A 25,192-nucleotide genomic window follows, 5' to 3' on the forward strand; every position below is an offset into this window, starting at 1 on the left:
ATGGATATTTACAATTTAATTGAGTAAATGTGCAAGCAGGAGTGGTTTTGTACATTAAAAGTTGACCATTTGTATAATTGGGTTATGATCATAGAGCTGGAAAACTCACTCTGCAGTGATGGAAATAGAGATCCCCATCCAAACCCACACCTCTGCCTGAAGTTCCCTAGAATGAATTGTGCAGGACGCAGAGCACACTCTGAGATTTATGCCAGCTATGACAAGCCTGCTCTGAAAAGTGTTTGTTTTGTTTTCACTTTTTGTTTTTAAACAAGGTCACTGGAGATCCTATGCACAGTTTGCTGCATGTGTTTGTTACATGGCGAGCCCTTGAGCTAACCAGGATGCAGTGAGATGAGCAGCTGGAAATTTCACAACCTCTTCAGTGAGGTTTGCAGCTATTGAACAACAACATAGGATCACAGCTGAAGCCCTCTTGCTGTTTCAGAACTGCTTTGTAATACAGTAAGCCAGTGCAGTACATGACTGTAGTGATATAAGGCTTAATCTGTATCAAGTCTGTTGAATTGAAAGTGTAAGCAGTGCTTTTGTTAACTGAAGATACAAGTCAGCACTTAAATTTTAGGATTCACCTCTGAGATATGATCTTTTTTTTTATCAAGAGCTGCTGTGCACTCATCCTTGGCACACAGGGCAGCTGAGCAGGGCAGCACAGGGCAGAACTGCTCTGACCACTCCAGGTTCTCTGCCTCAGCTGGGCAGGGCTGGAGACATGGGGACTGTGTTGTGCTGGGAGAAGGCTTCCTCACAGAGCACTCGGAGTATTTCTGGTGCAGTATTACTTCCTTCACACTCCTTATGTTGCCCTGTTCTCAGATCAACCTCATGAAACTTCAGCCTTGCTGAGTATGGCCCAAAGAGTAGCCAACGCTCTGTTGTCCACAGCTGCATTCAACTTAGAGTTCACTTGGTGTATCTTTTTAAAAGCTTTTTTGCTTCATTGCAATTTAAAACAATCCTTCCAATGTCTTTAGTGGCAAGTATGTGCTGAGATGTACGGATGTTTCTGCCAGTGCAGGCTTTCCATCACAACTCGAAGCTATGGAATGTGCTTTGGAGTAGTCCTTAATTTTATTTCTATTCAGACAGAGAAAAGTAGGCAGTGTCAACAAAGAAAAAAAAAAAAATTCCTTCTTAAGCCCCACCAGTTTAATAATCTTTTGCTGAGTTTCCTGATGTGGCTGTTTGCGTTCTTTGGTGAATTCAGACCGACTGTGAGCAGCCTCCAAATAAAACATAGTCATATGAAGATTTACCTTGGCTGTACTGGTGCTTGGCTGCACGAGACATGGAGCAGCCAACTGGTTCAGCTCAAGCTGCGTGTCCTCTTCCAGCAACTGCTTCCCATCGAGCGCACCGCTGCCCGAATTAGCAGGGCTGTTGCTTCAGCTCACGATTTAGTTCTGGTGTTTGTGTCGATGATCAATGAAGTCAGGAAGCTGCATTTACAGAGTGTTCAAAAGCCCTTTTATTCTGCAAGAATCAAATCCAGGCTTCCGTTAAATGCACTAAGTCTCCCATCATTAAAACACTGAGGCTGCAAGTTTGGCCACAAAAATGTTACAGCCATGCAGTTGGTATTCAGTCCTTTCTGCCTGCATTGCCAAGTCTGGCTTTTACTTATTTATTAAATTTTACACGTCTCATGTCTTTCATGCATTCCATAAAGCCTCCGTGCTTACAGGCATCTTATTCACCCGCAAATTTCAGCTTGCAGTTGTTAAGGCCCTGCTACCAGCCCTCCGGACAGAGGAAGCATAAATGTGCAATAAGGCCGATCCTCACAGGCAAAGCCAAAGGCTCGTAAAAACCCACATTTCAAAAGTCAAATCGTGATTTTTTAAGAGGATCTCATGAACTCGGGCTCCCATTTATGCGTCCCAAGTGCCCGGAGCAGACAGCAGCGATGACCGCCTGGGCCAGGCTGTGCTAAGAGCAGAGAGCGCTGCAATGGCACAGGGAGGAGCCCGCCTTCCAGTTACCGCGCTCTGCTGTCGCAGCCCGAGCCCTGCGCCACGCGCCCCCATCCACTGCGTGCAGGACTCGTCCTGCTGCCCTGGGAGCGCTCGGCCCCTCTCGGCGTGCAGAAGAGCTCATGGCTGCTTAGGAAAGCACGTGTTTAACCAGAGCGCTGGCCTGGACGTTTCTCCAACAAACAAATGAAAGCCAGCGGCTCTGCGTGGCACTGATAGCTCTGCGTTACTGCATCGTCTTTTGTTGTTTCCTTGTCACGGCGTTTCACAACGGTGCGATCACCGAGCGCTTCCCCTGATGCCAAGCTAGAGCAAAACCGACACATCGCGGCCGCTTCCCAACCTTTCTGCTTCGCCGCCCTTTTTTTATTTGGAGGAATTCCCCGCAACGAAGGGAAGCGCGATCCCCCAACCCCTCCCCCGCTCCCAAGGCTCGGCCGCAGGCACAGCCCGTTCCGTCCCTCAGCAGAGGGCGTGCAGGACGTGGCGGCAGGCCGGCCGGCGGCACGCAGCCCGAGCCCCGTGCGGCCCCGCTCGGCCCGGCGCAGGCGCGCTGCCGGTTCCGCTCGCGCCCCCCGCCCCGTCGCAGTTCTGACGCGGCAGCGCCGGCGCGGCGCGCCCGGGCCCAGCGTGTGGCGGCGGCGGCGGCGGAGGAGGCCGGGAGCGGCCGAGGTGAGGCGGAGGGCGGCCGTCCGGGCGCTGCCCCTCGCGTTCCGCCCGCTGCGGGCTGGGGGCGGCGGGGCGGCGGGGTTTCTCGATCGCAGCGCGTTTGTTTGTTCCGCCCCGCGGCTCTCGGCCCTCCTGCCGCCCCCGGGGCTGCGATCTCCGCTCGGCCCCGTCCCGTCCCGGCCGGCTCTCCCTGCCTGTGCTGCCGTGCGGGAAGAGCCGCGTTTGTGCCCTGAGCGGCGGCCTCGAGCCGCTTCTGCTTGCAGGGTGTTTGGAGGCCGGGCGCAGCGCGAGAGGCGCTTCGTAAAGTCAGTCTGAGCACTGGAAGCTGAAGCGCGCTTATGTCCTCGTGCCCACGGCACTCAAGCAGCTCGGTCTTCTTAATCTCGGCTTTTTCATCACTTCCATCACTCTGACTTTTGGTAGCATTTCTCATTCGCGCTGTTTAATCTGATGCACTGATCTAGTTTTGCCTAAAGGAGGCTGTTGCCATAGGCAAGTCATTAAAAAAGTGCCAGCGATGAATTGAACAGACGTGCAGCCTGCTGGGTGAGATCGGGGCTGGTTCCTGACAGCAGGAGCAGGGAAGAGGCCCAGCCGAGAGCCTGAAGTTGCTGGTGTGTGCTGTGATAACCCGTGTCAGCGTGGACTTTGGCAGTTTCTGCACGGCCTGGTGTTAATGTGTTGTCAGAATGTATTTCCCCGCAGTTTGTTTCACCTCGGGACAGAGCTGAGTGTTTGTTTGGTGAACGGCTCCCAGAAATGTGCTGAGTGGGTCAGAAAAAAGAGTGGAGGCAGTTCCCAGTGCTTGGGCCTTCTGCGTTACTTCTGCATATGGCAGCTGGGTTGTTTCAGACCTCCTGACCTTATCAGGTTAGTTATGGCCGTGCCATGGTTTCGAGAGAGACACCAGCCTGACTTCCTCTTTCCCTTTCTGATTTTGGACTCTGGTGTCAGTGTGCAGGGCCTGTCCCAGCCCTGTGCCCTGCCTGTGGCTGAGGCCTGATGGGAACGGCTGGGCTCATTGCCTGTGCGCAGGAGCTGCTGCCTCCCACGGGAGTAGGTGATGTGTGTATTGCTGGTGTCCATGGAAAGCAACACACCCAAGGCTGTTTGTGTTGGTTACCTTACCGATGCTCTTCAATACAAGTGTCATCTACGTTTTTAATAGCAACACCAAAACCTGTGCAGTCTGGGAACGATGCTAGGAGTTAGCAAGCAGCTGTAACTGTGTCTGTCTGGAGGTGCTGACTGCCCAGCTGGGCCCAGCACAGCAGTGGTGTGGTGGGAGGTAGCCGTGCTGCTGTGGAGTCCTGGCGGCACTGGGTGTGCTCAGGGAGTGGGATAGAAAGTGCCCATGCTCAGGTGCTTTGGGTATCAGAAGCCTTTGGCAGTGTATTGTCAGCGGTGTTGCCTTTTCAGTTTGTGTGTTTTAGATCTCTCAAGCTGGTAAAAATACGTGGGACTGCCAAAGGTGAAGTAGGAGTAGAACCATAGCAGGTTTAAAACTGATGAAAGAAGTGAATACATTATATTTTTTCCAATATATGATTTCACTTGAAACTGCAACCATGTATGCTTTCAGGTAAGCTGCAACTACAGGAATTGCAAGCAGAGTGCTGGCAGTTGCTCTTATGAAGTCACACGTGTACCTGCGCTGTGTTCATTGCTGACTGCAGGGTCAGGGGCCTTCCATTCCGATTTGTGCAGGCGCTCAGTTTTAGGCTGGTTTTATGCCATGTTAACATGTTGGTGAGTTACAAGAGCTCTTGGGATAATTCTCTGTTTTGGAAATGGAAGTGGTGAGCAGCTCCCAGAGAATACTTTTGTCCAAAGCAAATTGGTAACCAGAGTCCACTATTGGTACAAAGTTGAAATGTTCAGGGCTGTCTTTGTCCAGTGCAAAAGAGATTGTGCCTTTTAATATTGGATTGTTGGCAGGTGGCATGTCAAACACAGCTGGAATGGTGAGGACTAATGATGGTAAATTTCTTTCAGGTGTGATCTGTGGAAGGTATTCAACTGGGGCTTTTCCTAAGATCTTGCTGGCACGACTCCTGGCAGCGTTCATGTGTAGAAAGTGTATGGCTCGTACAAGCCCAGTGATTCCTAGCGGTGAAAGCATCCTGACTTCTACAGTTTTCCATCTGTGCTGATGTATTAGGCTGAGAAGTGAGTTTTTCTTCAGGTCCTTAAACTTTGGCTTGCTTTGTTTCTGCATTGTTCATTTCAGTTCCTTTCCTAGCAGCACATGCTTAAGCCACACCTTTGCCTTGCTGATTTATGTTGCCAGGTAAAACCAGTAATACTCCAGTAGAACTGAGGGAAAGTAAGTTCTTCAAGCAGCATCTTCTAATGAAATATTTGCATATGGATTATCTTTTGTCACTTCAAGTAATGCAGCTATTAGAAAGGGAAACTGTTTCAGCTCCTCAGCCTGGCGTTAACTGCTTTCTTGGAGGCCTTTGCTCGAAACAGATCCAGACTTAAAACTGATTGTGTTTGGAAAGGGAGAAGGGAGGGCAGGAAAGGTTTGCTTGGATTAAATAGTTTTGTGAGACCTTTTTTCTTCTTTTTAAGCAGAAACTTTCACACAGAAAAACTTCTAGTGTGGAACAGTTAGTGTGCGTGCCACGGACAAACGTGAAGTAGTTTTAGTCATCCAAGTGGTAATGTCTTAATGATCTAATTTATAATGTAAAGCAGAAGAACAAGTGGGCAGAGCAGCTTTACTAATGTCTCCCCTTGCTGCAGCTTAGGCAGCTGGATTTTATGACACCTGTGTACAAATGAGCTCTGTCAATTGCTTTTGCAATCGATTGCTCTGAAACTGTGGCTCTTCTCTTGCTCTCAATTCCAGTTTGCCTCAGGTTCTTTTTGTTGTCAGGACCTTCCTTTGCTAGCCTCTATCTCGGTATTTTTCCCACTGTGACCATTAGTGGGTATAGCTGTGGACATTCCAGCTCCTGTGCAACTTCCAGCTGTTCAGAACAGCGGCAGCTGCTCTGCCTGCTTGGTGTCTGAGGCAGGAGATGCATCATGTTGGGCTCTGCTATGAGAGAGGATAGAAACGAGGACTGGTCAGGGCTGGTCAAGGGCATGTGGGTATGAGACCCTGTTACTGAGAAGTGGTGACACTGACACTTGATGAGCTGTGCTCTTCCTGCAGTGCTGGAGACCAGCAGCCCAGCAGCAGTGCCGTGTGCATGTGGCTCTGCTGAGAACACAGCAGTTTGCTGGGTTGTTTGTTTTGCTGGATGGAAGCGTGGCTGGAAGACGCTGTCCTAGCAGCAGTGTGGTTTGGCTGCTGCTCACTGGGGCCGCTCGAGGAATGTTTTGGAGGTAGCATACATCAACAGACAGACAAGTAGAGGCTGCAGTGTAAGAGCAAGCATAAGCTGGAGATAATGCTGTGTAGCGCGTAAATGTTAGAGGAGCAAGTATGAGCAAATTGGCTTGAAGAGATGCTGAGACCACACTTCTTATGGTAACTAAGTTGTGCTGTGATCAGCAGAGGGTTACAAAAGATCCAGGCCCCGCTCAGCATTTATACTGTAAAGCTGTATGGTTTTGTGCATCTCTGTTGGTGGAAGTAGCCCAGTTCCATTCTGTGTTGGCTGGTTTGTGTGGTGGGAATACCTTACCCGAGTGCTCGGTGATGTTCTTTATCCTCTCAGCGTTTCTGTTCCCTGTCACCACCAAAAGACAAAGTCAAAAATTGCCTCCTCTTGTTTGCACGTGAGATTAGCAGTGAAAAATATAGAAGAGCTTCTCAAGTTTGACTTCAAATACCTGGTTCTGTAGGTGCCTAGCATTTTTGTTTGCCTTTAAAGTCAGTTGATAATACTTTTTCAGCTAGATGATGCAGGCTTGTTGTTCTTGAGTTGGATGTGGCCATGAAAAACTTGTGATGTTAGTCTGTAAGTCAGTATCAGCTGGTTAGGAGAGAGGGGGACAGAGTCCATTCTGAACTTGAGACAAATACAAAGCATTCAGAAATACAGTGTGTGCTTGGTTAGGCTAGAACAATTTGCATGAACCATCCCGCCTGGCCGCCTTCCCCTTGTGCTCTGGGTACTTCTGCCTTTGAGCTGATGACTCCATAACTGTGAGCTGTGCCACGAGGATGGATGGATATTGCCAGGCAGGCTTTACACTCTTGTGTAGTCTGAGTTATATCCTAGTGCTTGCTTTGAGGTGCAGGTTTTAGAGGGAAAAGGTAGTTTAAGGTGATTAACTGGCGTTCTGCTTTGTCTTTGCTTTGTTAATGCAAAGATAAACACTGATTATAGCAGCTGATGGCTTCGCTTCATGGAGTGAGCTGTTAATGTAAATACAGAGGAACCACTTCACAGAGTAAGTAAGCTGTGTCATGCTTTATAGAGTCAGAACATCAGAATTTCTTCTGTGGCAGTACATTGCTGGTCCCTTAAGGAGAAAGATTTGTGTGAGCATGTGAAGCTCCTTTGGAGTGCTGCTAACATTTATTGCCCAGGAATAAGTGTTCTCTTTGTACAGCCGTGGTGGAATCAGGTATGTGCACTCACTTGTTGGCTAACTTGGGCTTCAGAGTCCTGTTCTGAAGAAGCCTTTAGAAGCAAGTTAGTTAACCACCCTTGCTCTGCAGCATGGGTATTGAACAAGGTTTAACCTAAGGCCAGAGAGTCAGAAGTTACGTATATGGAGCGTGGGCTGCATGGGGATTGCCTGTTTGTGGCTGTGCCTCAGGGGGAGGTAAATGAGATGAGCCTGTTTACACACCAAGCCATTGCAACCGTTGCCCTCTCCCCTCCCTCCCCCTTTCTTTTTTTCTTTTGGTGTTTGAGAGCATGTCCTGGGGGATTGTGTTTGGAGGGTAGGTGGAATTTTACATATATTGCCTGGGGAATGTGTGCCTGGGTGTTCTGCTGTTACATCACAGTACAGATAACTCTGAAATCATTTCCTTTATTCTTTCAGCTGATTTGCGAGATCAAGATGAAGCAGAAATATGAAAAAAACATAGAAGGGATTTGCGTTTGAAAAGAAGTCAGTTGCTGGCCCTGTCTGGAAGATGGACCGCTGGATTTGGGGAGCTTGGGAAATGCTGCTTCCAAAAGCAGTTCTTCCTAGCTAAGAGGAAAAGACAGCGCTCAGCTCTGCGAGCTTAAATCCCAACAAACTGTTCAGAAGTCTGCAGTGCAGAAGGAGGGCACTTGAGCTCCAGAGCAGGTGGGCTCCTGATGTGCAGCTAAATGCAGAAACTTATCAAAAACCTACTGTTGAACCGTAGAGCTTTCCTTACAAAAATACGGAGGGCAAAAAGTTCCTGTCCCAGTCTCGACGCTGAAAGCCCATCTGGAGAAGCAGTAAGAAAACTCAACAATGAATCCTTTCAGAGTGAAGATCCCTTGGACAAAGAATTAGAAACTGGCGCTCCTCTTAATAGCATCTCTGGCAACGGTCACTGTGTCTCATGTGGTACACAGCATGGTGCTGCGTTACCTGTAAAGAAAGGTGGTTTTGTATATGGTGGGAAGGAGAGCAATAATGGTGTGGGCAACGCAGTCCTGGTAGTTTTAAACAACTATAAAAGGAAATGCTGTTGCAAAAGGAGTGGAATGGAACTTGTGGCCCCTTGACAACTGTAAAGAGGTCCAAATTTAGCCATAATAATGTAAAAAAGAGATCTTTATTTATGATGCATAAGAAACTTTCTATGGTTAAGTTTCGGTATAGAATTATAAAATCCTCAGAACTTCGAGCAAGAGGCAAAACCTGCAAATTCAGAAAAATCAAGCCAAGGTGGGTGCAGAAAGTGACGAGGGACCATCGAGAGACGCTCCGGCGGGATTTGGAAAGTGGATTGTGTAGTTGGTTTTCCTGCTGGAAATCTGAAAGTAACTGTCTTTGGAATCAGTACAGCTTATCAGATATGAACAATAACACACCCAAGTCTTCGGGTGAGGAGAACGAAGTGCCCGCATCTGAGGGTGACCGTGTGCAGGATGCGGTGCTGCGTGCTGAGCTGCTTTCCGAGGAGCCAGGAGCTGGGGGGCAGGAAGGCAGCGCTGGCACCATCCCACCAGAACTGAGAGCTGGAGCTTCTCTGCAGGCAGAGGCTGGGCATGAGGTGGAGATCGGCGAGGCTCCGGCAGAGGATTGCGGCTCTGATGTTCTGATCTGTATGATAGCAAAAGATACTGGGGTTTCAGGTCAAGATGATGCAGAACCGTATGAGGTTATGGGTGTGGATGGAATGGTACTGTTACAATCCTCCTTGCAGGGTTCTGATGTCAATGATGATTTTGCAAATGGACCTTTATCCATGGAGCTGGCACAAAATGAGGACAGCTCTAACCAAATGGAGGTGGAGGGCTCCTTGAACCTGGACATTTTTAGTGCAAAGCTACTCGATCACCCTTACTGTAAGAGTCCTCTTGAGGAGCCTTCACCAGAAAGCACAGAACTGAAATCAGGAACTCGGAAGGGAGGCAAAAAGAATGGTCAGAAAGCTTCCCGGGTGGCTGACGAGCAGTTGGCAGCGTGGCTTTGTGGTATATCTTTTACACATCTTAGGGCTTGCTTCCGAGAGTTCCTGAAAACTGCTGGATGTATCATGGAGTTTAATGTTGTTTTAATTCCTTTGTTAAAATGGATTCTTGTTTTGAGTTGTAAGAGGTGCTGAGTGTAACGCTTAATGGAACGAGGCTTTAGAGAGGAGAGCTGTGTGAATGAAGGCCAAACTAATGCTCAGCTGGCAAGCTGTTTCAAGGGGTGGTTGTATAGTGCCTCTGATTGTAGAGAATGCAATGTTATTTGATTGGAATCTTTGTGAAAAAATGTTGGTAGACGTTTTAAAAGTCTTTTTTCACACGGTTCTTAAACCCAATGATATGAGGTTAAAATTTCCAGTTTTTTAATGGTTGTAAATTACTACTCCCAACTTGGACTAACTCAGGGTTCTGATACTTCTTTCCAGTCTTATTCACTCATCTTTTGCTCTGTCGTGTACTGGAACTAAATCACGTAATTTCATTACCACAGGTTTTACATTCATGGAGGTTTTCTCCATGTGAAGGAGGTTTAATGAATCTTCTTCAGTCTTCTTCTACGATGGTACTTTAAAAAGGCAGAACTACTCTTTCAGGAGTGCAGGTTTAGCAAAAAGGTTTAGGGATTTTTTTTTAGTCAGTGCTGAGCATGCAGTATCTGATAGCATCTAATGTGGACCATACTAAAAATAGTGATCAGTGTCTCATTTATATATACCAGCATACTACACCCATAATAAGAGTACTGAGTTGGTATGTTATGCTACCTGGTGCCAATGATAAGATGTCCAGTTCTGGTAACTGAAGTCTTCCTTTGGAGGAATTGGCCTCATGAGTTCCCATAAAGCTGAAGCTGGTGTCAGATAGTGTTAGAGAGATAGTTTGATGTGCTGTCTTTTCTGTCCTGCTTTTTTGCCTCATCTAGATTCTCTCTTGCCTCCTGGAAACTTGCAATTGAATCCCTAAAGCAAAATGTGTAGGACAAGTTGGACCTCAAAAGATGACTTAGCTTTTCATATCTGCAAGTTAATGTGGGATGTGTTTCTCTGTGACTGACTTGATGTAATCCAGCAGGAACCAGGCATTGAAATTGAGAGAAACTACTGTACCACAATGAGCAGAGCACTTCTGCAATGGAGTTTTAAAGCTTGTCCAGCAGAAGAAAAGTGATGTGGTCCTTTTCTAACAGCCAAGGACCAAGACTGGGGCAATAGTTAAAGCTTTGGAGTCTGGTAGGCCATCATGTACCTGTCCTGAACAGCTTCAGAAAAAGAAAAGCCAGTAAATGGACTGAAGTTTTTCACACTTGACAATTTTAAGGGAGATCTTGCCTAGCTTCTCAATAAAAGTAGGTGGGACTGCTTTGTGTTTTCCACGTGGCTCAGGGCTCTTGTCTGAGGGCTGATGCCAGGTGTGCTTTACATATACATTCACACTGAGTTCTTAGGAGCTTCGTTAACAATTTCCTGCACCCTTGAAAGATACTGCTGACCTGGCAAGAGTTTTAGGATAGATGCATGAAGGAGATGTGTCAGGATGCTCTTGAGTTTTGAATGTCTGTGTAACAGCTGGCTGTGGATGCTAATGAGCAACGCTATTCACTGCTTTCTGATAGGAGCAGGGCTCTAACTCCTCTCTGTTGTGGTTGTGTGATCTTAAATCAGATCTAAGATACAAGGGATAGAAGTTGTAGGTGAGCACGTGGCAGAGTTGCCAGGAAGGACATCTCCTCAGGAAGGATGCATCCTTGCTGCGGGGTCTCCCTCCACAAGCCTCCCCTCCTTCTATCACACAGCCAGGTGTATTTCTTGCTGCATCCTCACTGCTCCTCTTGTCTCTGGGTTTTGTTCTTGTTCTCCCTCCTTTCCTTCTTGTTCTTTGCTTAGTGCTCTTCTCCAGGCACTTCATCCTGTTGGATTTTTCTCATCTTGCTTTTTCCCTCCTGATCTTTGAAAGGTTCCAAACGATGTTGCTAGCTGTTAGATGCCTCATTAAGCAGTGAACTGGATGTGTATTGCAGTCCAGTGATGCCCTCTCCCATCGCACCCAGGCCTGAGACGAGCACTGCAGTTAGGGTTAGTGCAGTGGCCCTGGGCTGTGTTCTCAGATCCAGCTTTCCTTCTGTACATAGCACACGTCTTCTGCTGCATTTGAAAATTTGTCTGCAGAAAGCTGGAGAATTTGGTCTTTTTTTTTTTTTCCTGCTAAGTGTTGAAATTGTGTTTTCTATTTTCTTTCACTCTCAGAGTAGTTTTGGATGCTCGGGTGAGATTTGTGCCTCCACTATTCTAGTCTGGGCTCTGAGGAAAAAAATATGTTTACTTCCTAGTTTGGGGATTTTCTTTTTTTAGTTGATTTTTTTTTTAATTCCTCCACTATTCACCCCTCCATTGATTTCCTGTTAATATCTTTTACTTCTACTGCTGTAGTTGTCTGGTGCTTTCCAAGACAAGGGCAAGCTGACATGGCTGTCTGTGGCCTTAAATGCCATCCCTGGGATACAGGGTAAATGAGTTAACCTTGCTGAGAGACTGGCATTCTTTCCAATGGCAGTGGTGGCAGTGGAGGAGCTGAACAGACTGCAGACACTGCTGATGAGGGCATGTTCTGCATACCATAAGGAGAAGATATTGGCTTTTCAGTGAAAACTGTTGCATGTAAATGATAGCCTTTCATGTTGTGGTAAAATTACTTAGGATGCTAATCGAAACAGACAGTGGGCTGGATTTTCCTCATGGTGCTGATATAATTAGTTTGATGTAGATATGCATGTATGTGGTGAGAATGGGGTCTGATCTCTTCCTGTAAGGCTGAACGATCAGATTTCTGCCTCTTCATTTTTATCTTCCTCCCCTCACCCCCTCTTTTATTTAATGTTGCCAATTTAGGATTAGGGGTTTTTTTGTATATGAATGCCATGTGTGGTGCTGTGTGTTGGGTGCAGAATGACTGCTGCTCATGCTTGGAAGAAATGACTGTTTTGTTGGGCTCGTGAACTCAGAGGGTTTCTTACATGTTTGCACTTACGTTTTTCTGGTATGTTTAAAGGATTCCTAGATGAAGTTATGAAGAAATATGGCAGTTTAGTTCCACTCTGTGAAAAAGATGTCATGGGAAGATTAAAAGAAGTCTTTAATGAAGATTTCTCCCATAGGTGTGTAGCAGTATCACGTTGTGGACTTTCTAAAGGACACATTGCTTGCATTGCTACCGTGTGCTCCATGTCTTAACACCTAAAGCATTAGAACTTCTTGTGGTGTGACCTTGACATCGACTGACTTTTTTCTGCTTCTTCGATCTTGTTTTAGAAAACCTTTTATCACCAGGGAAATCATGAAGTATCGGGAAAAACATCCAAAAACCTCCACTTGCAATTTCCGAGTCTTCTATAATAAGCACATGCTAGATATGGACGATTTAGCTACACTGGAGGGCCAGAACTGGCTGAATGACCAGGTCAGAGATGCTTGGTGTGTGTGTGGTTCCTTCCCGTTTTTAGCTCTCTTTATGTCAGAGTATCTAACAGCTGCTCACTTTCTGCTGCATTATAGATAGCCTGCCCGTAGTTGAGTACGTTGAGTGGCTTTTACAAAGGCAGGTGGAACAGTAGTGGAAGAAAGGAGGAGTCCCGACTGAGCTGCTTCCTTTTGAGGAAGAGGTGTTTTACTGTTTTGAGAAAACAGCAGCTACCCATATATGTTTGAGTGTCTCCTCACGAGCTCGGTGCCAGAAAAGCAGAATACAAGAGCAGCAGAGTGAAACAGCAGGCCTTGGCCCCCAGCCAAGAACCAGGAAGGCTGCAGAGCCGAGGGCATGCACTGGTACACTTAAATTGAATTAAACTGCATTTCAGATTGGAGCAGGCTTCAAGCAGCCAGTTACACAGCCTCTCTCAGGGCAGGCTGCTATTAGTTCCAGAGTGCTTGTCCTTCAGACTACAGCAAAATGTTTCTGTAATTGCTCACCTCCTTGTTGCTGCTGTAAGTGTGAAAGGTCTTGGTTTTTGGAGAGCTTGTGGACTTGAGCCTTACAAAATTATTCTGTACTTACTAAAATATTTGCTAACTCTTGCAGATAATTAACATGTATGGTGAACTCATCATGGATGCAGTCCCTGAAAAGGTGGGAGTCTCTGTTTTCATATGAGCGTACATAATGAGGGATTGAGACGGAGGGGTGTAGCACTGAATATTTCAGACTCAGCTGTAAGGTTTTGCTCAGTGATGTTCTGCGTGGTTCGATTACAATTTATTGCTGTCTGTTGCTCAAATTTTCCTCCTTTCCTGCACTGAAATATGGTCCTTGGTCCTGTTATTTGTTTCAAGAATCTGTTGCATTAGCTCTGCAGGTGGTTTCCGTACTAGCCTGATTTACTGACCTACCTGTGGAAGTTGGCTGCCCTATTTTCTCCCATCCCACAGTCCCTTCTCTCCCAGAGCTTTCTGTCCCCATCCTGTCTGCTTCTAAAGTGCTTTAGCCATGCCCTTGCTCACCAGTCCAGTATTTTAGCTGAAGTTTCCACTGGAGGCGGATTCCTGCTGAGATGGCAGACCATGAATGGCAGCATCTGAACCATGCTCACGTGCTGCTTGTGCTCATTCACCCTGCAGCTGCTCAGAGAGCTTCAGCTGTGTGCCTGCTGAGTGGGAATGGACGCAGCAGTGACTGCAGCACTCTGCTTTGTGCATCCTCAGCACAGTGTTTGCCTCTTTCCAATTGCGGCGTGGCACTTATAAAACTAAAAAAAAATCAAGAAAACAACCCGTGACAAAATTTATAGCAGTGGCAATTATGAAAAGCCATCTGTTTACTGTAGAGCTGAACAATTTCAGGTGAGACCACAAAGGAAGAACCAAACAAAGCCATTTTTAGATGAGCTCTGCAGAACCTCACTCTTAAAATCTTCACGCTCAGAAGAAAGAGCGTTGTTGCTTTGATTGGTGATGATGGTGATTCTTCATTAGTATTCTCTGTACTTCCTGAGCATGTGCTAGGGTTGTGGTGTTGGAGATTGTATCTGTTTGCTTGTGTCTGCTTTTTCTTCATAGTGCATAATTGAAATCCTCATGGGAGACTTTGTGCTGGTACCTCAGAATGTGGTTTTGAAGTCTGCTGGCATAGCTAATGGCTGTTAGCCTGCGTTTTCAGATGCTGAATTTTCTAACTTTAAGTAATAACTCGAGCCATCTACCACCTCTACACTAGCAGAATTATTAAAAACAGATGTTGCAGGTTTGCACTGGTATTATTCTGTTCCTGTAATTGCAAGAAGCTAAGCACAAGGGATAATAGTGTTAACCTGGAGCTAAATAATTGTTTTTAACATAAGTCTGCATTTTTTCCCCCATAAATGCAGGTTTTCAGTTACTCAGAAAACAGATGTGGTATAACTTAGAAATGCTTTTAAATAACAGAATATTTGTTTCTGTGTCAAGTCCGGAGCTGGTCATAGTAGTTGAATACAAATGACTCTTGTTGGATTGCATCTTGTAACTGTTTTGATGAAATTTATTTTGATTCATTTTTTGTGTCTCTGAGCTTCCATCAGCCAGAAGCCAAAGTTACTCCCTCTTGCCCCATCCCTGCTTTGCTAATCCAATGATCTCTTCCTTAATCCCTTTAAAGAATAGCAAAAACCGTATCCTGGTGTTTTTCTCCCGGACCCATCCCCTCCAAAAATCTGAACATGTTATGCCTGGAGATACCAGAGAGTCGATACAAATGCAGCATTGACTCGCACCATGTATTATGTGGAAAAAGGGCTTGCTTTTTGTTGTTTGCTGAAGAACAGCAATAGTTTAGACTTGGCAAAGTCTCTGTCCCTTCTGGGGTTCTGTTACAAAAGCCTGCATTAAATAACGCCTCGTTATGAGTTGTTCTGTATAAATTATCCTGGAGGCAGAGGAATGACTGTGCATGAGGGTTTTGGTGCTCACTTCTCTCTCTCTCTCTTTTAGGTTCATTTCTTCAACAGCTTTTTTCATAGACAGCTTGTAACCAAAGGATATAACGGGGTGAAGCGGTGGACTAAAAAGGTACTTTTAATCTGTGTTTCCATGCTGTGGTTCTTTGGGGCTGAGTCGAGTCACTAACTTGAAACTGGGTGCAGCGGTTTATCTGCAGAGGGCAGGTTTGCAAAGGAGCTGTACAAAGTGAGCTGTGGTTAGCAAGAGCAGTAGGGTGATGTTATTCAGGTTACCTTGCTTATGTTGCAAAAGTGTGCTTTGAGTGGCTTTGCCGGTGGCGGTAGGTTATCTCTGGGTATGTTCGTGCAAGCTCTTCATTTAGCTGCAAGAAACTTCTCTTACTGCTCATGGCTGTGCCAGGTACACTAATCTGTGGGAGAGCAGAGTTAATGCTGCTGCTTCCCTTTATCTCAAACTGGGATTGTTTGATGAAATCAAACTGCTGCTCCTGAGGAACACGGGCCAGTGCTAGCGAGCAGAAATTAAGAGTCCAGCAGTTAATAAGCTACACTGTTGTTTTCGTGACAAGGACAGAATTCACCTTGCTTTCCAGAACCCGCGTTGCATCGTGGGCTGTGATATTTCCTGGGGTAGCAAGTGCAAAGAACAGCGTTCTGTTTTCAGTGAACATTTGTCCTTTCTAACGTGGTAGATGAGGCAAGACTAATCAAGGGCCACGCTTGGATGTATGATCGTTCTGCAGGAGCTCTTAAATAGCACACATCTGTGAAATGCAAGAGATGAGCTCATTATCCGAATATAAAATCTATTCATATAATTTATTAAAATCTCTTTAAAGAGACCCAGAATATCGGTGCTTGATATTACAGGATTTTAAAAAAGTTTTCTCTGGCAGTCCAAGTTTTGCAAAAACTCAGAAAGAGAAAGTAGGTTCTGAAAGTGCAACCTGTGTTCATGTTGCAGCTGAGGAGGAAACAGATTTTCACTTTGATTTCTGAAGAATCTCTAAAGCGAGGACAAGAGCTAAAGAGTTTCCATTTGGAGGATTCATGTAGACTGCTTCATTCTGCAATAGGCAATTAAGGGCAGCTCATTTCTATTTTTTAAGCACGCCGTAGCATTGTGCTCAGTGTTGTAAATGTGCTGTTCAGAGTCCACATGGCTGAAGCCCAGAGGGTTTGCTGCTCAGCCCTGTCCTGCTCTTGTCAGCCCCATGGCTCTGCGCTGTCCTGCTGCCATGAATCCAGATTCCCACCATCTTTGCTGTACATCATCTCTTAATTACAGACTCTTCCAGCTTGTGGCTGCCTTTTCCTACTCTTCTCCAGGTCTGCACACCTGTAGCAATCCCACAGCGAGGGCCACACGAGGGCCCTTGGGTTCGCCAGGCTCTGCTGCTGCTGCTGTACATCGCAGGAGGGGCAGTTCATTTATCTTACTCCTGCTCTCCTTTGCGGGCTGGCCTTGCTGCTGGCTGACATCTCCTTGCTTCTCTGTGAGAATGATGGATCGCTGCGTGCCGAGTGTGCTGTAATCCACTTGGGCAGCGGTTTTTGCAGGAGGGGGGAGGGATTGGAGATGCTCGTGACAGTCAAAATGGTGTTGTGAGCGAGGCGAGGCTGATAGCTGCTGTGAGTGCTCAGACCTTTCTGTGCCTTCAGCTTCCTGCTGATATTCAAAAAACACTTTTCCTTCCGACAAACGACCTGCCTTGTACCAGCAGTGCAGCAATTATGGACTGTTCAAATTGCACAGTACTTTTTTTTTTTTCTTCTTTTTTTAAAGAAAAAAGCAATGTAGAAATCTTCCCACAGGATGAGTTCATTTTGTTCAGCATTCTATTTCTTCTCATTTTCTGGACTGTACCACCAAAACCCCAGCAATTAGACAATCCTTTGGAGAGGAGTGAAGATCACGAAAGGCCTGGCTTGACTCTTCCCAAAGCGTAAGGCTCATCTGCCACACAGGCTGCAGGCCTGTTGCATCTCATCAACTTCTTCTGTACTTGGAGACTTTCTCCCTTGTCTGCCTGCCTCTATGGCCACAGTGCATCTGCTGCAGCACAAAGCTCAAGGAAGGAAGCGTACATCTGCATTGCATTGCCCCTTCCCTGCTGGCTGGAGCACCGTGCAGCCCGGCTGCCTTCCATCTTACAGCAGGGGGAGTTGGGCTCCACTGCCTGCTGGCTCTGGAGGCTTTGCCATGGCTGCTCCGTGCATCACCTGCCTGTGACATGGCTCGGGTGGAAGTTAGCAGTGCTCATACTGCAGGAGTAGCACTCCTGAAGAGTCATAGTTAACTCACATTGAGTCTCAGTTGTATTCCCATCGTTACTCAGGAGACCCCTTGGGTGCGGGTGCTGAAGCACAGTGTGGGCAGGCTTTTGCCACAGAAGCTGTGGTGACTAGCTGTGGTGCTGCGTGATGCTCCTTAGCTGCTGTCAGTGCTGTAGATGTACTTCTGTGCCTGCTTGTAAGCTGCGTGTGAGAGGCATGTAAGGAATGTGTTGGAAGAGTGGGGGGCATAAAAGGCCACTTCAGTGAGGGGTTTTTGGAGGGAGCACTGGGATATGGTTTAGTCTTATGGTTTTCTGTGCATTGTTCCTCTAATCCTCTAATGATTATTGTTCTTGCCAGGTGGACTTGTTCAGAAAGACTCTCTTGTTGATCCCTATTCACCTGGAAGTCCACTGGTCCCTCATTACTGTGAACATCCCCAACCGAATCATTTCGTTTTATGATTCCCAAGGCATTCATTTTAAGTTTTGTGTAGAGGTAAGAGTGACAAGCTTTGAACTGGTTCTTTAAAGAAATAACCCCTCGTCCTGTTTGTCCTTAAGCTTTAAAAAGCAGCGTGTCTGCTGTTGACCTGGAGGGTCCCGGGGTGAACCCACACCAGGAAGCCGAGGTCAGATTGCACGTTCCCTAAATAGTCTGGGTGTGCCTCGGCACACCTCTTCTTGCTCTGCCTTGTCACTTTCACAAAGAGCAGGGGCTCAGAGCCACAGCTGTAGGTAAGAAGATAGTCTGAGAGTGAGAGCAGGTCTTTAAACTGCTACAGGACGTGGCTTCAGGAGCTGACAAATTGCAGTGCTTTGTGGGGAGGTTGCCAAGGTGAGAGAACAGGGCTGAAGGTGCTGTAGTGCTGCCCAGTGGGGTTTATTTGTTACTCTGCTATTAGTAGCATGTTGCTTTTTTCCTCTGCACGAGTATGGAGTGAGCCCCTCCGATTGTAAACCAGCTACCTTCTGAAATTGTTACCTGAACACTGGAGTGAAAATATCAGTCCTTCTTGTGAAGAACAGTCAGGAAGTTTTTGTTGGGACTAGCAAATTGCAGTGACCTCTTACAAAAGCTAATTTTGTCAACTTAATTGCTTGTTTGATGTAGCAGTCCTCTACTTTAAACTGTGCATAGTTGTTGGCTTACAGCAGAGCAGTAATTACTGTACCCGGGAGGGTTCCCAGCCAGCACTTCTGAATGAAGATAGTGGCTTCCTTCTGGCATTTGCTGAAGGTGAAGCCAGTGTTTGTTCTGGGAGCAAGAGACCTCGTGCTCTCTGGCTTCTGAACCTGCTGCATAAACTAGGGGTCCCTCTGCAGCCCCACAGTCTCTCCTGCAGCTTCCAATGCCTCTTAATTGTCTCATGAACGTAAAGTATTTCTATTTTTGCCCTTTCTTGGGGGGTAGGAGGCCAATACTCAAAAATCTCCTGTGGTCTACCCATTAAGTTGTATGTTAGTGTGCTGAAGTGTGTTTAAATTGTGCTATAAACCACCAGCCTGTTTACAGAGAAGTAGGATTTACTTAACCCAAGACCAGAGGCTCATTTATCTTGCTTCCTTCTCTTGTGTTGGGTTATTTTTTCCTGTATGTCACTAAAATGCTCCCTCGAGCTTTGTTGATTAGCTGCAGTACTCAGTGTTTTTCATTGGAATTCAGGCAGGAAAAGGCTATCATCCTGAATGCCACGGTGTCAGCTGAGTGAGAGCCCAGGTGCTGAAGCTGTGCGGTGTGTCATATGGCTGAGAGCACTGTGACATTGTGTACAAGGGCCGCAGTATGCAGTGGGGCTGAGGAGCTTTAGAGCCTCTCTTGATAGACCAAAAGGAGCCCGGGTGGTGTGGAAGGAGTTGGTCTCTACCTGTAGATCTGAGCTCAGCTCCTAATACTTAATGCTTACCTGAAACTTGTCCTCGTCAAAGAGATGTCAGCGAAGATGGCAGTGGCTCTCTCCTGTTCCTTTGCTGGTGAATAATACTGTTTTTGTTTTCTCATCTTTCCTTTTAAAGAACATTCGAAAGTATTTGCTGACTGAAGCAAAAGAGAAGAATCGCCCCGAGTTCCTTCAGGGTTGGCAAACTGCTGTGACAAAGGTAAATGGCAGCTTCCTGCGTCCTGCAGGATGACTTTCTGGCAGATTTTAGGAGGTTGCTTCTAAACCTGTATATTTTTTATAAGCAGTGAACTGTTTCATGCTGACTATGAGGAAAGCAGTAGGAGCTACAGGTGGTTACACGTGGGAATTAAAGCTCTGTCATTCACCCACCCCCCTCCAGGTCTTTAATACTTTCTGCATGTAACTTGGTGACCTGAGCCTGATCTCTGATCAATTAAATATCCAAGCAGCAAAAGTTGTATCTGATGCCCAAGTTGGCACAAGCTCATGGACAGGGTGAGCTGGGGACTCTGCTTTCTAACTTCTTCCAAAAGGACTCTTCAGAACTGTGCTGGGAGGAGACAGATGAGTGCTGCTGCTGCTGCCTGCATTTTGTATTTGGGATGGATAGGCAGCTTGAGTCTCTGGGGCTGTTTGTAGCACATTACATTTGATCACAAGTAAACAAAGTCTGGCAGCAATAAAAGGCAGTAACTTGTCTGTAGTGTAAATGAAGGAATAGGAGACTTGTGTAGCCATCCCACAATGGCTCCAAAGATTAAAAAACAAAAAAACAAAACCAAAAACCAGGTCATTGCACTCCAGGCACTCCCAACAACTCCCTCATTGCACAGGATTATTTTTAGATGACACTACAATGGTAGAATGATTCCCTTCCATGCTTATGCACACTGTGCAGTCAGAGTTCATCTTCCTATATTGTGTTAGGTAGGGGATTTGGGAGATGAGAAATAATAATTTTCAAATGCAGCAGATGCAGTGTATCAAAGTATGGAGAAGCAACAAAGGTTGAAAGTCACCATTTGAGGATGCTTGGTCAGTGCTGCTGCCTGACCACTTGTCACTTTTTGTGTTCCTTCAGAATCTGTGGTGTGGCTGGGAGAGAAAAGCCACTGCTTGTTGCATAGGTGCTGAGAATTATCTTCCTCTAGACCTGAGTGACTTTGCTTATACAGTTTGGTGCTGTGTAAAGCTGATAGTGCTGCACAGACATTTATTTTAACTAATTGAGGAGCTGTTCTGCTTAGGTCACTAAAAGAAAATAAACTTGAAAGAAAGATTTGTAATTTGTTTTCAGGCCAATAGTATATATTTTTCTGAATGTAAGGTGCTGTTCTAGCTAGGTGTTGAGAGTCACCTTGTGAAAGTTGGGATGGGAATATGTAATTGCAACTGCAGTTACTGGTGCTGCAGAACAGTTGTGTCTGGGAACAGGATACCTAATAGTTGTGCAGAATCTCTTTAGATTTGAAGCAGGACTTACAGAAAGAAAGAATGGGTAAAGTTCTAATGTGTCTCTTCTTGTTTGTTTTCCTTCTAGTGCATTCCACAACAGAAAAATGACAGTGACTGTGGGGTTTTTGTGCTCCAGGTAAGAGCTTTTTACAAGCAATCAGTGGCTTATATTGTCTGTGTTGTAAATGTCCTGTTTCAATTGAGCCTTTTCCTTTTCTTCAGTACTGCAAGTGCCTCGCCTTAGACCAGCCTTTTCAGTTCTCCCAGGAAGATATGCCCCGAGTGAGAAAAAGGATTTACAAGGAGCTGTGTGAACGCCAGCTAATAGACTAATAAAATGCAGCCAACCTAATTTCTCTGGCATTTCTGACAAGTTGCAGCTGGTGTTTGTTTACTTGAATTTCTGGAAACTTCCCGTGAATTTTGAGCAATTCTCAGCTGAGTGGTGTGGCCACTGTTGTTACCTCAATTTTCTGACAAGCTCTGTAACTGGCAGAATATAACAGAGTTGCCGTAAAATATTCCTAATGTCAGTTTGGTTCTCTTTTGTTCTTTCCTGTATTTAATATTTATTATCTCAGCATGCATATAGGCAAAGCATGCAACTAAAATCATAAAGCTGTAGATTTGGTGCACCTTTGAGATGTAGCTAGAAATGACAAATACAGGTGAATTTGTCTGGAAACAAAAAGATGCATGATATGTTTTCTAATGCAATAATGCTTTGAATGTATCAAAAAACCCCCCACACAACTCAATGCCATAAAGAGAACAGCTAGAACCTGTTTGATTATTCTGTTGTCCCTGGTGTGGCTGAATAGTACAGAATTGCCACTTGTTAGGGTGGCTAAATTCACCCACAGAGTTCATTTGCGGAGCCCCCTTTTTCAAATAGCTGAAGTTGCTAATCGAGTTTGTTCTGCTAACACTTACCTGGCTGTCGTTGGTCAGCCTGTCCCTTAGATAAAAAGCAGCCTTTGCACAGAAAGGAGGTTTCACCATTTGTCTGTGTAATAAAAAGCTCGAAGATGTGCAGTCAGTCAGATTGATGGCGCGTTCCTCCGCTCTGCAGAAGTCTCCATGGTGTGCGTATTAAGGAGGAGAATTGTAAACCTGGCTCTGAAGAGTCACGGTTCAGATGCTAAGATAAAATCCTTGGCTGTAACTGTTTAAATCTCAGATGGCTTTGAGTCGTTTTTCCACAATATGAAATGAAATGAAATGTACCATTTCTGCATCTCTCCCTTCAGCTCTGTCTTTAAATGAATTCCCTTCTAGCTTGTTGTCTTTAACCTCCCATTGGCTTTTGCCTTCATTCAAATATAAATTAACTTGTTTCTGCTGCATCTGCTATTTGATTGTCTCCAAGCATCCCTAGTTTTGTTTGCGTTCAGCAGCACTGATGGGACTGGTTGGGAATAACAGCACTTGTGGTGGGTGCTGTACAAACACACAAAAAAATCATGGTTCTGCTCCAGAGGGGCAGGAGGCTGTAAATCCAGCACTAAACTTTGCAGTATTGTACTGAGCAGGGATAAATGAGAGTGGTAGATCTTGAGACTTCAGTTTTTCTGCCTTGATCTCTAAACTGTGATGTGTTTTTTGATCAAGGAAACCAGTTCTGTTTGAAGAGACTGTTGTATGGGACTGCTACAGCAGCAGAAGTCTTTGCTGTATTTTTCTGCCAGTTAGGAGAGTGAGCCCAGAGGAAAACTGTTCTCAGTACTACACATCATCTGTTGCACAGCTTTGCTTTGACTCTGTGTCTGTCCATGGCCCTGACTTGTGACAGAAGAAAACCACTCTGACTTTGCTGTCTTGCAAATTAACTCAGGCTTGAGTCGAGCCAGGTGTAAATCCCTCCTGGATTATCAGAGGGAGCTGGGGGAAAAGAGGGAGTGCCAAGTGCAGTCAGGCTAGGAGATGGAAGCGTGCGCATGCTGAGCTGTGCTAGAGGAGGAGGTTCTGCAGTAGCCTGGTGTGTTCCCACTTTGCCTTGTTGGCAGCTGGCAAGGGCTGGCTTAATTAAGCAAGATAAGGAGGGCCTGAAGCACTTGGCTAGATAATTTAAATAGGAAACTTAGTGAATCAAAAAGAACCTTAAGACCCAGAGCGACTGAGCGTAGATTTGCTGGTCATATGGTGCAGAGGACCCCACAGCACATGGCTTTCCTTTGTCTTTCCCAAAAGTATTGCTGACACGAACAGCAGCACCTTGGGGTGAGTGACTGTGAGCAGTGGAGGGTGACTTCCATGGGAACTGAAGCTTGGGGATGCAGTTTCTCAGGGGCTAGGCCAGAGCATTTTAGCTAGTGCTGCCATTCTCATCTCTGCACACTGCTATTGTGTCAGCGGCATGAATGCTGATCCTGCCGTGTGGTGAGACCAGTTCAGCTGATGTGGGTTAGAATTAACCCAGCCAGACTGCCACTCTTAACTCAGAGGACGGAGGAGTTCTCACGAAAGCAGTGCCAGCTTTGGATGCGTGCAAGTGAAGCCATGTCCTCAGGCAAGACTCCCTGCGAAGGGAATGAAATACAGAAAGGAAACTGTAGAAGCAAGTTGAATTTATATCCAGAACTTAAGATGTTGCTAAGGAAGCTTGGAAGATGTGGTGGTGTACCAGCAGAGGAGATGCTGATTTTGAAGGAAGATGGTGTGTTTGTGCAGGAACTGAAGCGCAGCTTCCTTTGCCAACCCTTTGGTGCCCACAAGCGATGGGGAGGAATCTGTCTTTTCTGTATGAGAGGCTGGCAGGAGTCTTGAATCCTGATCTCTTTATCGGTGGCGTCAATAAAAGGACAGTATTTGTGTGAACTTTGTGTATAACAGCAACGTCGATGCTTTGAAGCAAGTGCATATGTACACCAGATCGTGGGAGGGGAGGGGGCTCACGTCTGAGTTGCTGCCTGGTGAGCTGGGGAACAGGGTGGGGAAAGATGCATGTTGGAAAGTACTTCTTGTGAGCTTCCTTGTCATCTAGAGGTTTGCTGACAAGTGTTCCAGTTGGTTATGGGGCAGTACAGAGAAGCTGAACTCAAGTCTCCAACTGTGAGTACAGCAGTGAGAGGCCTCTGAAAAAAAGAAGGGGAAATTGAAAACAGAGCTAATGTAAGCAAAGTCTGTTGGTGCGGGGTGGAAATTAATCACAGGCCGTCAGAATCTCAGACTCTGTAATGTTGTATCTTGTGAAACTGGACTAATTAACTCCTCCTTGGGAATGTCTTTGATGCCTTAAAGGAGATGGACTCCATAATCTGTAGCCGTTTTACCATTTCTTAAACATTTGGGACTACGTAGAGTGTTTTTATTATGAGAGGCACATTTATGTGGCTGTAGTTATGGCTGTTAGCAATTCCATTAATGTGATATTCAGAATTTCATAAATCACTCTGAACAGGTTTGGCTGATGCTTAAATTTCATGACTTGTTCTGAAGAGATTGTCTCGCCATGCTGAATTATACAAATAGGCCCAGAACTGGTAAAGCCCCCGTCTCACGCGTGACAAATTCAAGCTAGCTGAGTTGTGATAAACCTTCAGCACAATTGGAAATAAATGATTTGTTTCCATTTTGTTTGCTTTAATCTGTAGTTCAGAATGACTGTGCAGCTGATCTAAGTGAAAAGAAAAACAACAGAAGTGGTTCTGCAGGGCATAGGAACACCCACTGCCGAGCCCCGAGTGGAGGTGAGGATGGACCTTGGTTCCGTGGTGCCATCGCGCTGTTCTGAGCTGGGTGTGCAGGTGATACCTGCGAGTTTTGGTTGCTGAGGCAGGCTGATGTGAGGAGCTGATGGCTGGTAGCTTCTGCGGTGTGGTGGTGTTTCAGCTGTCCTTACTTTCTCAGAGTTTTGATTGGCATTATCTGCTGTGACGTTTGTTCAAGTGAACATGAAGATTTAAACCCTGGGAAGTGGTGTAGATTTAACTCCACTGAGCAGTAACAGTGTTTTGTGGGTGTGTTCTTGCATCAAACGAAGCTCATGTTCCTGTGAAGTAATAAAACGAAGTTTTACCATAAACCCTATTTTCTTTCAGCAGTTTGGTTTCATTTTAATTTTAAAAGCAACTGATGTGATGGTAGGGGGAATGTTTGTAGCAGCTTGTTCTGGAGCCCATGTCATTAGGAGAAGCCTCCCCAGCTGATGAGTTCAATACCTCTGAACTGTACACTAATGATGCTCTCTGTTCCGTAGCATTGCCAGGATAGAGCTCACTGTGGTTTGAGCCGTGACAGCATACAAGATTGGAGGTGTCACACATTGCATAAATAAGGGCGGAAATCTTGCGTTAGACACTTTGTACTAAGGTGGCATTTAAAAAAACACAGATCTGTCAACAGAACAGGTAGGACTTAAATTGCTTCACTGGATCATACCGAACTAATGTCCTTCTGATAGTGCTTGTTGATGTAGCTGTGTAACCAGAGTTAAATC

The 25,192-nt window shown here is 45.9% G+C and overlaps 1 protein-coding gene across 4 annotated transcripts; it reads left to right on the forward strand.

Annotated features, from left to right (window-relative positions):
- Nucleotides 1-2,607: 2,607 nt before the first annotated feature.
- SENP5 (SUMO specific peptidase 5) lies at nt 2,608-21,933 on the forward strand. 4 transcript variants are annotated; one of them, XM_042881068.1, is made up of 11 exons: nt 2,608-2,666; nt 4,659-4,832; nt 7,620-9,196; nt 12,242-12,347; nt 12,502-12,649; nt 13,268-13,315; nt 15,151-15,228; nt 17,757-17,894; nt 19,412-19,495; nt 20,840-20,890; nt 20,977-21,933. In XM_042881068.1, the coding sequence occupies exons 3-11, from the start codon at nt 8,239-8,241 to the stop codon at nt 21,085-21,087; spliced, it is 1,722 nt and encodes a 573-aa protein (XP_042737002.1). In that variant the 5' UTR covers nt 2,608-2,666; nt 4,659-4,832; nt 7,620-8,238; the 3' UTR covers nt 21,088-21,933. The 4 variants fall into 4 exon arrangements, with proteins under 4 accessions (XP_042737002.1, XP_042737006.1, XP_042737004.1 ...); XM_042881069.1 differs by lacking the exon at nt 2,608-2,666 and adding an exon at nt 2,995-3,533; XM_042881070.1 differs by lacking the exon at nt 4,659-4,832 and having other exon boundaries at nt 2,625-2,666.
- Nucleotides 21,934-25,192: the final 3,259 nt, after the last annotated feature.

The sequence above is a fragment of the Lagopus leucura genome, unplaced genomic scaffold, assembly GCF_019238085.1.
Source record: "Lagopus leucura isolate 7727_CA_CO unplaced genomic scaffold, USGS_WTPT01 Super-Scaffold_100029, whole genome shotgun sequence".
Taxonomy (NCBI): domain Eukaryota; kingdom Metazoa; phylum Chordata; class Aves; order Galliformes; family Phasianidae; genus Lagopus; species Lagopus leucura.

Coding starts and splice junctions, on each gene's coding strand:
- SENP5 (XM_042881068.1), top strand. CDS start 8,239: ATGCTGTTGCAAAAGGAGTGGAATGGAACTTGTGGCCCCTTGACAACT. Junction 12,348..12,501: donor AATGAAGATTTCTCCCATAG/GTGTGTAGCAGT, acceptor ATCTTGTTTTAG/AAAACCTTTTATCACCAGGG. Junction 20,891..20,976: donor GTGGGGTTTTTGTGCTCCAG/GTAAGAGCTTTT, acceptor CCTTTTCTTCAG/TACTGCAAGTGCCTCGCCTT.